This window comes from Pantherophis guttatus, chromosome 4, assembly GCF_059756535.1.
Source record: "Pantherophis guttatus breed Tessera chromosome 4, ASM5975653v1, whole genome shotgun sequence".
Lineage (NCBI taxonomy): Eukaryota > Metazoa > Chordata > Lepidosauria > Squamata > Colubridae > Pantherophis > Pantherophis guttatus.
The window spans coordinates 87,892,713-87,909,377 of record NC_142066.1 but is presented as its reverse complement, the minus strand read 5'-3'; the positions used below and the strand labels follow the sequence as shown (position 1 = coordinate 87,909,377).

The following is a 16,665-nucleotide window of genomic DNA, read 5'->3' as shown; positions in this document are numbered from 1 at the left end:
GAAGGGTGAGTTCCAGTGCGCATGTGGTCTGTCTTCTGCGGCTTGTTTACAGTAGGGTCACGCCGCAGATTCGGGCTGGCCAGGCGGAATCAAGTCACGCCAGAAGCCCCAGTGGAACCCTGCCAGGTAGAGGTGGGTTCCACCCCTGTGGCCCACGGCTACCAAGAGGGGGCCATCCCTAAAGCTGTTTTCCCCAAACTGGTCCTTCAGGATATCCAAAGTGGTGGGTCCTGGGCTGGTAGAGTAGCTCCACTCTCCCCCTTCGTCGTCATCCACCCAGCGTCTCTCACACCATCTCTGGAAAGGTTCACCCGACGGGGTGATGCAGGAGCCTTCACCCATCCTCCAGGGCCAGCCAACGCCGAACTGTGCCACCACTCTCCCGACGCAGATGGCACCCCACACTCTTCATCTCCTGCGATTCATCCATCTCTCCACCTTCCCCGCTTTGGCTTACGGGCCGTTCCTTTGGTCTCACCACGGGTAGAAGGTCGGACTTTGCCACTGGGCTCACGCTCGTCTCCTCTGCCAATGGTTCCACCAATACCACCGCTTCAGGGTCCACACCCTCCGCCATTCCAAATATCTAGGCATACTACGAGAATGAAACTGGAACGAACGGAGCACCAACTTTCTCTCAGCTCCTTATCTCTCACAGCACACATACAGCAAGAGAACATAGCAGGACACATCAAGACGAGATTCAATGCTGGTTTAATGCTTTTGTCAATCACGAGTTAACGCTGAGCTACAAAATATTTCAAAGTTGGCGCTACGAGCGTCTGCCTCGTAGCGCCTTTATCTCGTTGCCCCACCCTTCCCTAATTGATCAAGTGGCTGCCCGTCAGCTGTAGAAGCATCTTCTGGAAGCCCCTGTTGTTTCCCGTTGGGATGCTTCTGTCTTAGGCTTGGAGCTCCGTGGATTGACACCATTCCTCGGCGTAGACCTATTCTCAGCCCCACCACCACCTGGATCCATCCTGCCTGCACCCAGTGCCACCGCCACCAGTGTCGTGTATTGTTGTGTCTCCCAGGTGGTCTTTGTGCTTCATATCCAACACCGTTCCTCCTTCCCGTCCCATCAGTGTCGAGCACGCTGGCTTCGAGCATGCCGGGCTCGACAGTTCTCAAGAGTTTGTATTTTCTTGGAAGGTGGGGGTGAACCTGGTCCTCACATTGTGTTTTGGTTGACTGCCAAGTCTTATCCTTAATCTTCACACCGTTCTCTAATCCCACCAGTCAACTACTCTCTGTCTGAGTTGTTTTTATTTTAGTCTCTAATCTTATGCTGCTTTTCTTGATCGTATAGCCAAGCATTTCCAGGATTACATCGACTATGGTATGTGTGTGTGTGTGTGTGTGTGTGTGTGTATACACACGAAAGAGCAGGTGGAGGGAGAGAGAGAGAGGGACATAGAATAAGGTTGTTTGGCTAATGGTACTTATACATACTCAATCACTTTTTTAAAAAAATGCAAATTATTTTCTATTTCTATTTCAGAAGCATTTAGATGACTAGGTTGCCTTTAAATGTTTAAATTCTTGATGTATTGCTTAATTTCAGTGCTGTTTAAAGTTAAAATGACATTTGAAACATGAAGCTTAAATACTAAAAGTAATTATAAACTAATAATATACACATCATAATCACCGCAGCCTTTAAATTGAGAAAAGGGGAATGCTGTTTTAGAAATAGGCAGAAATGTAGCAAATGGTAGAGCATGGATCAATCTTTTTCTTGACTGCTGCTTTTCTGTCTTGTCTTGCCTTTTTCTCTTTGTAGACATAGCAAGTGTCAGCATGTAAACAGAAGTGATACAGCATGTATCACAGAAGTGAGTACACACCCTCACATTTTGTAAATATTTAAGTATATCTTTTTATGTGACAACACTGAAGAAATGACACTTGGCTACAAGGTAAACTAGTGAGTATACAGCTTATATATCAGTGTAAATGTGCAACAAACATACAAAATAATGCAACACACAGCCATTAATGTCTAAACTGGTGGCAACAAAAGTAAGTATACCCCTAAGTGATAATGTCCAAATAGGGCCCAAAGTGTCAATATTTTGTGTGGCCACCATTATTTTCCAGCACTGCCTTAACCTCTTGGGATATAGAGTTCACCAGAGCTTCACAGGTTGTCACTGGAGTCCTCTTCCACTCTTCCATGATGACATCACGGAGCTGGTGGATGTTAGAGACCTTGTGCACCTCCACCTTCTATTTCAGGATGCCCCACAGATGCTGAATAGGGTTTAGGTCTGGAGACATGCTTGGCCAGTCCATCACCTTTACCCTCAGCTTCTTTAGCAAGGCAGTGGTCATTTTGGAGGTGTGTTTGGGATCGTTATCATGTTGGAACACTGCCCTGCGGCCCAGTCTCTGAAGGGAGGGATCATGCTTTGCTTCAGTATATCACAGTACACGTTGGCATTCATGGTTCCCTCAATGAACTGTGGCTCCCCAGTGCATTTTTTTTACAATATTCGGGCGAATAGGTTGTAAAAAAAATGCTTTTAAAAATGAAAAAATAGGCTCTGATGATCACAGCTGTGGTGCGGGATCATCAGAGCCTTTTTTTTTTAACCTTTTAAAAACAGGAAGTAACGACACCCGGGCGGGTGGGTGGAGCCTCGTGCCACCATTGCTACCAGTTCTCAGAACCACCTGCCACAATCGCTACCAGATCGCCCGATCCGGTCAGAACTGGGAGCATTTCACCCCTGCCCTTTCAGTGTTGATCAGTTGCTTCACAATCAGTGTTTTGATTGGTGCCAGGTCTCTAACAGCCTCAGGCAGAGAAGGGCTATTCTGCACTCCTCCCTCAAATGTTCTTTAAAATACAGAGTTTCCCAGCATTCCTTTAGGAACCTCCAACATGCAAACTGTGGTTACTCATTCTAAAATGAATCCTCTTTAACTGGAGCTTCAAAATTTGCTGTTTGCTAGGAAGATGTGTAGCTAAAAGTCAGTCTACATTTAGTGTACATCTGACTTTGGGGATATTTCTTCATAACCAAAGAAAAGTGTATTTTCTGTAGAGTTCACACCCCTTGCTCATTGGGTCTGGATGTCACAAAGCAAAGCCCACATTTTGTAATTAATCCCTGTGCCCCGTTTTGACTAGCAGGGTGCTGCAGGAGGCTGAATGCTGTCATGCCCCCCTGCCTACACCCAGCCAGTCATTAGGGCACAGAACTGGTTGTTAAAAAATTTGCAGCCCACCACTGCTCCAAGGTACCTTCTGATTCTAAAGTCTCCAAACAAGGGAATTTGCTTAAATTGAGTGTGTTTGTGTCTGTGTGTTTCTCAAGAATAATGGAAAAACAGAGTTGAAAGGGACTTCTGAGGTCTTCTAGTCCAACCCCCTACTCAGGCAGGAAAACGGAGGATGTCAGAATAACACTTGAAGGGACTTTTGGGGGGGACCCTATACCATTTCAGAGAAATGACTATCCAGTCTTTTCTTAAAAACTTCCAGTGATCGAGCACCCAGAACGTCTGGAGACAAATAGTTCCACTGGTTAATTGTTCTCACTGTCAGGAAGTTTCTCCTTAGTTTTAGGTTGCTTCTCTCTTTGTTCAGTTTCCATCTATTGCTTCTTGTTTTGCCTTCTGCTTCTTTGAAAAATATATTCCCCCCCCTTCTTTGTGGCAGCCCCTCAAAAATCTGTTTTTTGACCTGCCTATCAGACTCTTGGGCAAAGCATGTGAACCATTTTCTCCTTTCAGTGGTCCATGAAAGTACATCTATAGTATGTAGATGCAGATGATAAAGTTGAAAAAAGGTGAGCAACATTTTTACAGAACTATAGATACATTGAGCTCGGGCGTGACAAGGAGTGCCTGGGAGGGGAGAGGCCAGGTGAGGCACCCCTTGATGTGAGTAATATCAAGTTAGCCACGCCACCTAGTCACATGACCACCCAGTCACATGACCACATAGCCACGCCCACTCAGTCACACCCACAGAACCGGTAGTAAAAAAAAATTAATCACACCACTGTTAAGCTCCCACAACTTCTGAAGGCAAGCTGTTCCATTGGTTGATTGTTCTTCGTCAGAAAATTTCTCCTTTTTTCTAGGTTGAATCTCTCCTTGTTCAGTTTCCCACCCCCACCCCCGTGCGTGTGCCAGCACCCATTATGGGTGCTGGCAGCGGCGGTTCTTGTGCTGCCAGAAGCAATGGCCGGGGGATTCAATCCCTTTCCCTGGACAGCCTGCTCTGGTGCGGAGACAGGGAAGCCCCAGACAACAGATCCTTCCCACCCCCTTCCACTTGGCAGTGGCGGTTCTTGCGCTGCCAGAAGCAATGGCCGGGGGATTCAATCCCTTTCCCTGGATAGCCTGCTCTGGTGCGGAAATAGGGAAGCCCCAGACAACGGATCCTTCCCACCCCCACCCCCTTCCACCTGGCAGCAGCGGTTCTTGCGCTGCCAGAAGCAATGGCCGGGGGATTCAATCTCTTTTCCTGGACTAGCCTGCTCTGGTGCGGAGACAGGGAAGCCCCAGACAGCGGATCCTTCCCACCACCCCTTCCATCCAGCGGCGGCGGTTCTTGCCACGGCCAGAAGCAGCAGGCTGGAACTTCAATCCCTTCCCCCAAAAGCCCAGATTTCTCAGGCCCAAAACAGGCCACGGTGGGGGGGGGCACAAACCTATGTGGGGGACTGCACATGCACAATGCAGAACGCATGCATGGGGGAGTGTGCGCAATGTGGGGCGCATGCGTGGGGGTGTGATGTGCGCATGCGCATGGGTGTGGGGGGGTCACATTGCATTATGGGTGCTGGCACGCGCACGTGTTATCACGCACATACACACACACTTCCGGTACGCAACGGGAAAAAGGTTCGCCATCACTATTCTAGGACATTCATAGAGTTGTTCCTAAGCCACTCCTGTGTTGCCTTGGCTGTGTGCTTAGGATCATTGTCACGTTGGAAAGTGAACCTTCTGCCTAGTTTGAGGTCCTGAACACTGTGGAACAGGTTTTCATTGAGGATATCCCTGCAATTTGCTCCATTCAGCTTTCCCTTAATCCTGACCAGTCTCGCAGTCCCTGCTGCTGAAAAACACCCCCACAGCGTGATGCTGCCATCACCATGCTTCACTGTGGTATGATATAGGGCAATTGATGTGTGGTGCCCGGTTTCCTCGAAGCATAATGTTTAGAATTGAAGTCAAACAGTTCAATCTTGGTTTCATCAGACCAGAGAATCTTATTCCGCACAGTTTGAGAGTCCTTCAGATGCTTTTTTGCAAACTCCAAGCAGGCTTTCATGTGTTTTGCACTGAGGAGAGGCTTCTGTCTAGCAACTCTGCCATAAACCTCAGATCGGTGGAGGGCTGCAATGATTGTTGTCCTTCTGGAACGCTGTCCCATCTCCACACAGGATCTAGAGAGCTCAGTCAGAGAGACTGGTCATCTCTCTTACTAAGTCCTTCTCCCACAATTACATAGTTTGACTGGGCAACCAGCTGTTGAAGAGTCTTGGTTGTGCCAAACTTCTTCCATTTGAGAATTATGGAGGCCACTATGCTCTTGAGAACCTTCAGTGCAGCAGAAATTTTATCGTAGCCTTCCCCAGATCTATGCCTTGCAATAATCCTGGCTCTGACCTCTACATGCACTTCCTTTGCCCTCATGGCTTTTGCTCATGCATTGTCAGCTGTGACCTGAATATTTCATATGTGATATTTCAAGTTTTTTTCTTTTTAATAAATGTACAGACATTTCTAAAATTATGTTTTCACTTTGTTATTATGGGATACTGAGTGTAGATTAATGATAATTTCAACAACTGTAGAATCAGGCTGCAGCATAACAAAATTGACAAAAATGAAGGGAGTCTGAATACTTTCTTAATGTACTGTATATGCTGATGATATCCAATTATAAATTTCCACTCATGGCAAATTAAGCAATGCTTCTAGTATTGTCTGGAGTGTCTGGAGGGTGTAGGGGTCTGGATGGGAAGTAACAGGTTTCACTGTACCCTGATAAGACCGAGTGGTTTTGGGTTTTGAAGCCCTCCAGTTCTAGAGGTGACCTAAGTGCTGGAAGGGATTATGCTGTCCCAGACAACTCTCCTGTACAATCTAGAGTTTCTCCTGGATGCCCAACACCTACTCAATGAATAGGTGGCAGTTATGGCTAGCAGTGTCCCCTAATGAGATGCTGCCATTCTGATGGAGAAGTGGGGAGGAGGCTATTGAGGTTGCTGTCAGGTATGCTTCCTTCAAAATCCAGGAAAGAAAGACCCAAACTCCATATTTTATAGAGATTAGTACTTTTACTGAATCTGAAATGATCACAACCCAGGTAAAGCTGGAAGTGAGCAAAACGCGTGAAATAGCATCTAGATAGCATCCCCCCCCCGTGTTCATCATCCATCATCCAATCCAAAGGTCTCCCAAAGGTCAGGTGGAATCACGTCTGGCAACGTCATCCATCAGGACTTTGTGACGGTTGGTCTAACGCCTCCTTTGGAGAATAGGTTTCGTTTCTTTGCAAGACACTTCCTGCGCTCTTCCCCCCTCACCCCCCTGACTGGTTCCCCCCCTCCGTTTCTTATGGCAGCTGAAGCAGTGAAAGCGGAGGCTGACAGTTGCATTCTCTGCATGCCTTCACTTTTGCTGTAACAATGTAGGATTTATGGAGCAGGGGCTATCTTGAAGGCAGATGGGCTTCCTTCCAGTCAGTTCTAGCCTGTCACCAAAGTCGCTGTGTTCTGGGGATGAACCACTATCAAGCTAGTCAGGGCCGGATTTTCCTATAGGCTAACTAGGCTTCAGCCTAGGGCCTCAAGATCAAGAGGGGCCTACATTCAAATTGTTAGCAAAATTAAAATTACACTTTCACTATAGGTGAAAGGGCTTCATAAGTGGAATAGCCAAGGGCCTCTTTTCATCTAAATCCGGCCCTGAAGCTAGTGCTTCTGAGTTCTCAAAACACCTATTTGGAATTATATTGGCTACCAGAGGACTGGTGAAGGAGGATAGGGTTTGAATTGGGAAGAATAGCTTAACGCTTTGCGTAGGAATTTCAGATTCTGCCTGACTTCTCTGTAATCACTTTCTGTCCGTAAAAGTTCCTTTTGATAACTAATTGTTTCAAGAGTCATGGTTTCCTGAGGGAGTAGCTGATGCAGGTCATTATGAGTAGGGTCTTCGCACAACTTTATACTGTGTGCCAGTATCTGTTCCTGTTCCTAGATTGTGGGGATGTACTCATAGTCACTCATTCTTTGGTCCTAGTCAGATTACTAAAATTCATTCCACATCGGGATACTGAAGATTATCTAGAAACTTCAGATGGTGCAAAATGCAGAGCTGTGAGCAGTTATGTCTGGTAGAACACACATTATGCCTCTGCTCAGTGGTGAAATGTAAAATTTGTTACTATCAGTTCTGTGGATGTGGCTTGTGGGGGGGAGTAATGTGACTGGGTGGGCATGGCCAACTTTTTTTTTAACTTTTAAAAGCATGTTTTCTACAACCTCTTCAGCTGAAGAGGTTGTAAAAAAATGTTTTTAAAAGGCTCTGACAATCCCAGCTGAGCCGCGCGATCATCAGAGGGTTTTTTTTTTTACTTTTAAAAGCATTTTTTTGGCCAAAGAAAAAATGCTTTTAAAAGTTAAAAAAAAGCCTCTGATGATAGTGTGGCTCAGCTGGGCATGGGTGGGTGGGGGGGAGGGATTTTTGCTACTGGTTCTCTGAACCACCTGCCACCATCACTACCAGATCAGGCGATCCAGTCTGAACCGGGAGCATTCACCCCTGCCTCTGCTTCACTAACTGTGCTGGTTACAAGTTTATTTCCAGGTCTAATTCAAGGGGCTTTTAAAGCCCTTCAGGGCACAGGACCAGGTTACTCAAGGGACTGCCATTCCACCAGATCTATTAGTGCAGGGGTGTCAAACTCAATTTCATTGAGGGCCACATAAGGGTTGTGTTTGACTTTGGGGGGCTGGGGTGGGTGTGGCCAACTCGATGTCACTTGTGTCGGCGCCTATGGTGGCCCGAGAGCTCTGCCAGCAAAAATAGGCTCCCAAGCTCCGTTTTGTGCTGCAACAGCCTCTTGCAACCCCTGCCAGCGAAAATGGACCTCGGGAGTGCTGCACGCAGCCCTTGTGAGCTCCATTTTCGGCTGCAACGGTCTCCTGCAACCCTCTGCCAGCGAAAACAGAGCTTCAATTTTGCTGGCAGAGGCACCACGGTCCAGTCCTTCACTGTTTCCAGGGCAGCCCCACGGGCCAGATCTAAGCACCCTGTGGGCCAGATACAGCCCCCAGGCTTTGAGTTTGACACCCTTGAATTAGTATATGCATGATATGAGTACTATCAACTAGAAAGCTACATTTGGTATACCCTGGATGGTGGGCTTTTTCTGCTGTGGTCCCCATGCTCTAATCCTAATTTATAGTAAATTTCCCGTACGGCATAGACCTTTTTTCCTCTGACATAGGCTAAAGCGACAGATTGATCTCCTTTCCTCTCCTGTTTTCAAAGCAAGATGAACTTGATATCTTCAAATATTGTGGACATAGTCTTCAGGCTGAGCAGAATAGAACCTGATGAAACTTGGGGGAAATTCCAAACTTTGCTAAATTTAAAGTAGACCTATTGAAATCAATTTCCATCTTATTGTTGCATCCTGGCAATGGCAGATTAATAGAGCTTCACTTCTGGGTGGAAAACAACAGGATAGAATCATCAAGGATGAAGAATGATATCCTAGTTGTACTTCTGATTTTATAGAAGGCTTTTAAAAATCCTTTTGAAAGTAGTCTGATAACTAACGTAATTATAGTTTGACATTATTATCTTGCTTTTAGAATTATTGCAAGAGGATCTAATGAAGCATATCCGATATGGGGAGTCCTGAAGATTAATTGTATGATTCCCCCCTCTAATTACTCTGTAGGTGATCTTTGAGGCCTTGCATAGTCTGGAGGCTCGTGGTTATGTGGTCGGATGGATCATCGCTATCAGTTTACTGGTGGGAATTCTCATCTTCCTGTTATTGGCTGTACTGCTATGGAAGGTAAGCTGTCTGACAGCCTTGGCTTAAAGTGCTTTTTGGTCTTTTAGGCTCCTTAGCATCCATTAATTGTAAATAATAAATCTTATACCCCAGGATCATTAAACTTCAGAACTAAAGGTTGTATTTTCATTTTCTTTGTTGCAAAAATGGAGTATTGTTAAAATGATGATCTCAGAACCTTGAAAGAGGAACATGTCATGGCAAATTCCACATAAATTGATTTTTCATGGCTGGCATGGTAGAAAGTGTTCATGTAACATCTAAGCCCATGTCGGAGGCAATGTTTTACTGTTACAGCAGTGAACTTGTATGATTGTGAAAAGTAATTGAGAACTGAGGATATTCCTACCAGACTGAATAGAAACCAGTTGAAATAAAGGTGTTTCCCTTCAGTGAAGTGAACCAGAGAGTGTTGCATGAGCCAATACAGATCAGAAAACACCAAGCAGAGCTTGACTTTCTGGCGATCTGGGGCAAAGTCAAGGACAATGTTGTGTGCTACTGCCCTTGAGAATAGTAATTGACCCATATTTACATTGAGGCAAAATGACTCCAGATCAGCCCCAAGTCACATAACCCTATTTTTGCTACCAGCATGCTAGCCTCTCCTCTTTCCTGACTAATGCAGAGTTCTATGCACTATAATGCATAGGACTACACAAAGCTTTGAAGAAAGGCTTGATTTTAGCAATGTTTTGAATGAAGCACCCCTTTAAAGCTTTTTTGTATGGTTGTAAAAGTGAAAGAATGAGTTTTTTAAAAAGAAAAAAATGCCATGTTTTGCTTTTTGTTTTTGTTGTTATTGTAGTTGTAATTATTTTATACCATCTCTCTCTATCTGTTTCTGTCTCTGTCTGTCTGCCTGTGTGTGTGAGAGAGAGAGAGAAAGAAAGAAATGAAAGGAAGATCGAAAGGAAGGAAGGAAGGAAAAAGAAAGAAAGAAACTCAAAGTGGCAAATATATTTAACGCTCCATGTCTTTTAGTTACCTCCTCTGCAGTTTCATTTACCTGCCTAAAACCAATTGGCCAATACATCCCTTTTATATATATATAAATAGAGTAATGCAAAACACAAAAAAGGATTGGGGAATAAAATAAACTTAAGGGCATAAGATATGTGAAAATAAAAAGAAATGTGGGTAAATTTAATTTATGGCATATAAATACGGCAACTGAAGACCAATCTCCAGATTTCTCAAATAAAGTCAAGTAGGTATCAGCAGGTATCAAGTAGATATCAACTTTTGTACAAGCTCCATGATAATCATAGACACATAGCTCAGGAGCAGGGCTTGCATTACAATAACATGTCTCTTGTTTCATATTTCTGACAAAATCATCAAGTTCTGCAGAGGTTTCTGAATGGCAGTTCATTAAGCTCTGATAACAGAAGGCATACACAAGTTTTTGTATTTTGTTTATTTATGGAAGTAGCTTTGTGTCTTTGATGAGACTAAAGTAATCCTTTGCCTAAATAGATACTGCTACCATGGAGGAAAACAGTACTGCTGCTAACAACATAGTTGGAATATTTAAATAAATCTTTTTGGCTTTGCCACAGGAGATTAAGATTCTTTTATGCATTGCTGATCAGAATGTCAATCGAATTTGGGGCTTAGTGCAAGCTCTTAATAATGATGTCACTTTGGGAAATTAAAAACTAAAAAGTGGCTGCATACCACCACCTAAATTTTGTTTTTCTGTTCTATTTCATAGTAAAGCTTAGACCTGTTTAAAACACAGCAGCGGTACTTTTTTGTCCTTTTTTGTCTAAGAAATATGCCTCATTATTCCATTGAATAGATAAATTCATACAGATAAATCACAGGAAGCTCTAATTTAACTATCATGTTGTTTAGATTCCAGTAGCATTTCAGTTTTCTTCTTAATAACACATCTTGAATATATGAGTTTTTTTGCCCAAATTAAACAAATCATGCATTTCAGTGAGTTTGTTATGAAGTTGCTCAGAAAAAGTGTCAGCCCTAAATACACAGGGCTTGCTTAGGAAAATGATCAAAGCACTCTTCTATAAATACCCCACATCATGTTTTTATATTTAGAAAACTCTTTAAACTTTGTGGAAGATCAGCCAATTTGAAAATGAACATGAGAATAAGGATTGACTATAAATGTTTTCTAATTTATCAATTTCCCCTCCCCATAGCCTCATATTATATTACATGTCTTGGGAAATGGGAAATGATTTGCAATTACTTTGCCAGTGATTTTTGTATAGCCTGTGTCAGACCTGCCTCCATTCAAAACCGAAGAAAGAACACCCAAATCCATTGAGATAGAGAAGAGGTATGATGTTGTGTGAAGCTCATCTTCAGGTATTTCTCCCATCTGGAGTCCTAGGATGGTTGGCCTTGACGGTGTAAACAACTCAACTCAGCAGTGCAATAATTCTTGAGAGCAAACCTCCCTTTCAGTTCACATGGGATTTCACCTTACCAGCTCACTTCCCCAACCCAAATGCCATGCTCCCCCTCCCCATTACTATGGCAGCCAATAGTAGGCATGCAGCAAAGTCGAACCCCATGCTCCAGATCTGGTTAACATTCGGCCCTCCTGCAGTAAAAGTGTTAGCCTTAAAAGAAAAAGAAAAAAACAAGACAAAGAATACAGAGAGTAAGATACAGTACAAGATAGTAGAGGAACATTATAGTTTATCAGGATATTTTTGGTGAAACAATTGTAAGAGTTTGAGAGCCTAGACGTTCCAAACCTCCACCCATTCAGATTGTGAAGGAGGGAAGTGTTTCCAGGCCAGCAAATATTGTAGTTTTCACCGGTGCTTCCTGGAATCTAGAATTTCCTTGACTTCAAAGTGTTGTTCCCCTTCTATGAGGAGGGGACCTGGGGAGACAGGTTGAAGGGGAGACATTTGCTCAGGCTTGATCAAGCTAACATGAAATAATGGGTAGATCCGCCTAAGGGTTTTGGGCAGCTCTAAATGAACCGTGATCAGGTTGATGATTCTAACTATGGGGAAGGGGTCTACATACATCTTTGATTTCTGGATAGTTTGTAGGTACTTCGTGGATTGTCCCCCACTTGAAATTCTTTGGGTTTAACCCTTTTCTTGTCAGCCTGTTTCTTATGGGCCTGATGTGCCATCATGTACTTCATTGGGAGCAGTGGGTAAACCAGTGGTGAAATCTAGCCGGATCTATCCGGTTTGCACAAACCGGTAGCAGCGGGAGGCTCCGCCCACCTGCCAGGACGTCATTACATTACATTCATGGCTCTGTTCATGCACAGAAGAGGCATGTGCACTCCCATTCCTGAACCGGTAGCGAAGGTAAGTGGATTTCACCGCTGGGGTAAACGTTCTCCACGCACACCGCATTGAACACAGATGAAGAGATCCATCCTTTTTCTCATGAAACAACACTGGGGCAGCCACTTACAGCCTAGTTTGTTGTATGAAGCCCCATTTAGATTCTTATCAATAAAGGCCTGAACTTGTCCAGCTCTTATGGGGTCATCGAGTAGTTTTTTGGCTTACGGAGTTTTGCCCCAGGGAGGATTTCTATGCTGCAGTCTGTGGAGCAATGGGGAGGGAGCACATCAGAGCCCATTCACTGAATGGCTTCCTGAGGTGCCATTCTTGTTTCAGCTGTGATTTTCACGGTGCCAGTCTATAGCCAGGTCGATTTCCATCTTGTCTGCTAATACATACCAGTGCTGTAGTTCTCAGGGGTCCCCTGAGCATTGATAGATTTCATTGTTAAGCCATCTTTGTAGCATTCCATCAGGATTTTCCGGGGCCAACCAGTCATAAGGCAGGCCAGCTCACGAAACCTCTGGGTGTATTCTGCTACTGACCTCTGCCCTGGGTGATGGTCTTCATTCTGGTCCTAGTCTTGTGTTTGGCTACGGGGTCCTTGAATCACCAACAGAATGCCATCATAAACTGGCCATAATCTCTTAGCTGGGGGGCATTATCATTGTGAAAAGTGACCAGTCTGCTGCAGCCCCTTCCAGGGCCATGGTGACACATCTGCCTTTGGCTGCCTCCGATCTGAAGTCCTCTCCATATTCCTGCATGTGATTCCAGACTTGAACTAGGAAGAGTCCCAGGGCTTTGGGATCCCCTCCATATTTTACTCCCATCAGAGGAACCCTAGGAATTTGACGCTCCAGGAGATGCCCCCCTACTGAGGGGGCCTGGGCTGCAGCAGTGGCTGGGCAGCGGCTTCCAAAGCTGCCCCCTGCAGAGAGACAGGGGCGACCACTGTGGCTGCAGAGATGGCGGCTCCCCCTTCTGCCTCGCTGGCCTCTCTGTGTGCTGGCAGAGCATGCTTCTGTATCTGTATCGCTTCATGCAGTAGTTGCAAGGCATGGGTCAGCAGGATATCCTCTTTGTCAAATTCTGGCAGGGTGTAATTTCCATGCTGGCCTCTGGTGAAAGTCACTCCTGGAGGGTGCTCCTCAGGGTCTCCCATGCATCCTATGCCCAGCGACCATCTGGCTCAGACTGGAATCTCCTCAAGTTGCAGCTTCTCCAGCCATTCTGTCTCCTCATGGCACAGATGTGGCTGGGGGGAGGCCGACCCCAGGGTCAGCATTTTGTGCTCAGTCTCCTCCATAAACTGGGGTCTTTGGGTTGACCGATATAGCAGATCTTGCCTAATGTCAAGCCTGCCTCCGTTCAAAACCCAAAAAAGAAAACCATCAACTCCATTGGGATAGAGAAGAGGTACTTTTACTGAGTTTGAAATGATAGCAGTGAAAGCAAGACAAGATCTGATTCAAAATGCTGAGTTACAGATTGAAAGTTTCCCCAAATCCCTCCCCCCAGGGTCCAGCCCTGAGGTCCAATCAAAGTCCAGTATGGTGTTGTGTGACACTTATCTTCAGGTAATTAACCCATCTGGAGTTCTAGGATGGTCGGTCTTGACAGAGTGTAAAGAACTCCATTCAGCAGCGCAATAATTCTTGAGAGCAAACCTCCCTTTCAGTTCACAAGGGACTTCACCTCACCAGCTCACTTCCCCAACCAAAATGCCATCCCCCCCGCCCCCCACCCCCCTTTACTATGGCAGCTGATAGCAAGCATGCAGCAAAGTTGAACTCCATGTTGGGAATCCGGCTGACAGCCTGTTTTTTACGATTAAAAGAAAACCCATTTCTTTATCTGGCTTTCAACATTAGAGAAGAAAGTCAGGTACTGTTTCCTATATCAGGAAACCATCAAGGCAAGTGAATATTGCCTGGAACTTCTTATTCCAAATTATTCTCTTTTTTGTGATTCTCCAGTGCTCTCTCATAGCCATAATTCCCAAGAATCTTCAGCAGGAATTACTAAGTATTTCAAGACAGAAAACACAACTCTGTAATTTGTGTCTTAAACTAGGTATAATATTGTTGGAAAAACAACACAATTCTTTATGCCCCTGAAGTCAACATCCAGGCTCTACCAAAATACAGTATGTGACATGGGCCAGTCATTCTGTACTCACATATAGTCATCAGAATTTGGTCCTCCCCTGTCTAAGGAAAGTCTACTTCAAAGGAGTGTGTTTTATGACAATCATGAAGTAACAGAATAGCAAACCTCAGTCTTTGTCTATTCAGAAGTGAACTCTGCTGAAGTCATTGGGACTCCTTCCAGTTTATTAAATGTAGGGTTATAGCCTTACAAACAAATGTGCTGTTTTATCTCAAATCTGGAAAAGTGATGCTTATTTTAAACTCAAGTTTATATTCCTATGATGGAGTTTTCAAAAACAACATTCAAACCATCAACTTAATCTTTACAAGAATAATAAAGAATGTTCTTTGAGTTAAGTGATCAGAACAAAGTACAGTAGTGCTCTTACCATGGTCTGTAATTTAAGGCTACCTTAGACTTGTAAAACAGTTCGTAAAGCATAATAGGGATAATGGTGAATAATTTGGCCTTTAAAAATATATTTCTTGGCTTGAGGTATTCCCAAATTAAGCAACGTGAGTAATCTACAGATTTAAGCTAAGGGGTACAAAATAGTTCACTTGATGTAGAAGAAGTATTTGTTTCAAAAGCAATTGATATGTAGCAACCTCATAACCTGTTTCACATCTCAGTTTGTCTCATATTAAATAAAATCTAATATATCAAAATCACTTTCACATATTTTAGTACAATTCCATAAACATGGTGCTTGCTTGCTTCCAGAATGCTTTTGTATTGCATATAACAGGGCAGTAGATTTTAACCTAACATTCATACTCTGTATGATTAATGCAATTTCTCAAAGGGACAATTAAATCCCAGTACTCTGTCCCAAACAGTTTAAGTGAAAAACAAGTTTAGTTTGACTATTTGTAATTTACTGTTATTTTTACATTGCAAACAAATACTATTACAGTTCTGTCATAAATGATTTTGGATTTATGATTATTGAATAATTGCAATTCAACTGTACATAATAAGCAGTTGTAAAATCTATCTAATCTATAATGATGCTGAAAGGATCTTTCCTCCCACACACATAGAATTATAGATTTGGAAAGCTGCTTATATTTGGTTGCAGTCTTTAAGCTGTACTTCACCTTGCATTCTGCATAGAGATGGAAGTACAGGAGAAAATGATGCCATGTACATTATAATGCAAATAATCGCAATTGTGTATTTGTGTCAAGCAATGTCAATGCAAGTGTTAAGTTGCATCCTTTGTTCAATAAGATCATCACAGTATGTCACAGGTGCTTCAGAATGATATATATGATAAAACTAACTACGTAGCTAACTTAAAAAACTACTACAAAAACTTATGCCAACAAATAAAGACTGAATGCACCAATTATCACATCAAGCAAGAAGAAAATCTTCTACGCACAAAATCCACCCATATCTTCTATAATTTTGTAAACAACAAACTTAAAGACTCGAGATCCATCCCACCCCTAAAAGGACCAAACAATGAAGACTGTATTGATGAAACCGTTAAAGCCAATCTCTTTAACACGTTCTTCGGCTCAGTCTTTGTAAACAGCAACAACACATACCCAATATTTCCCAGTGGTACTACAGACAATTACAACGATTACAGTGATCTTATATTGATTTTATATTCATATATTGTAAAATCATATATTGTAAAATCATATATTGATTTTACAGAAGACAATGTTGAAAAGGCACTACGCAATCTAAAACCATCTCTATCTATTGGACCTGATGGACTATGTGCATACTTCTTAAAAAAGCTTTCCACTGCAATTGCAGAACCTCTAAGCATAATTTTGGAAATCTTTCAGTACCAGCACCTCACCCTACCAATGGTCACAAGCCAAGGTCATTCCTATCTTCAAAAAGGGAGAGCCTAGCCTAGTTGAAAATTACAGACCAATCTCTTTATGTTGCATCACCTGCAAATCATTAACCAATCTATTTTCCAGAAGCGCTGCTCCGACAATCCATGCATGGGTATCTCACTTCTATTTGCTAGAGACTGAATGTTTTTTTCCGTTGCTCTGACCACACCTCCTTGCTCATGCTCTTCAGTCTTTTCACTCAGTCTAGCTGAAGAGGCTTGAGTTGGATTCCTCTGGCATTTATTTGTCAGTTTCTTCGATTTTATTCTTGTCATGGATTTTATACCTTGCTTGATTC

General features: G+C 43.5%; 1 protein-coding gene across 4 annotated transcripts in view; it reads left to right on the top strand.

Moving 5' to 3' along the window:
• Positions 1–16,665, top strand: part of ITGA9 (integrin subunit alpha 9) — a 588,487-nt gene that overhangs the window by 477,378 nt on the left and 94,444 nt on the right. For all 4 annotated transcript variants that reach the window (XM_034425607.3, XM_034423994.3, XM_034424808.3 and 1 more), the window contains one exon: positions 8,939–9,058. In XM_034425607.3, coding sequence (XP_034281498.1) covers positions 8,939–9,058 — 120 coding nt within the window. The remainder of the gene's footprint in view (positions 1–8,938; positions 9,059–16,665) is intronic.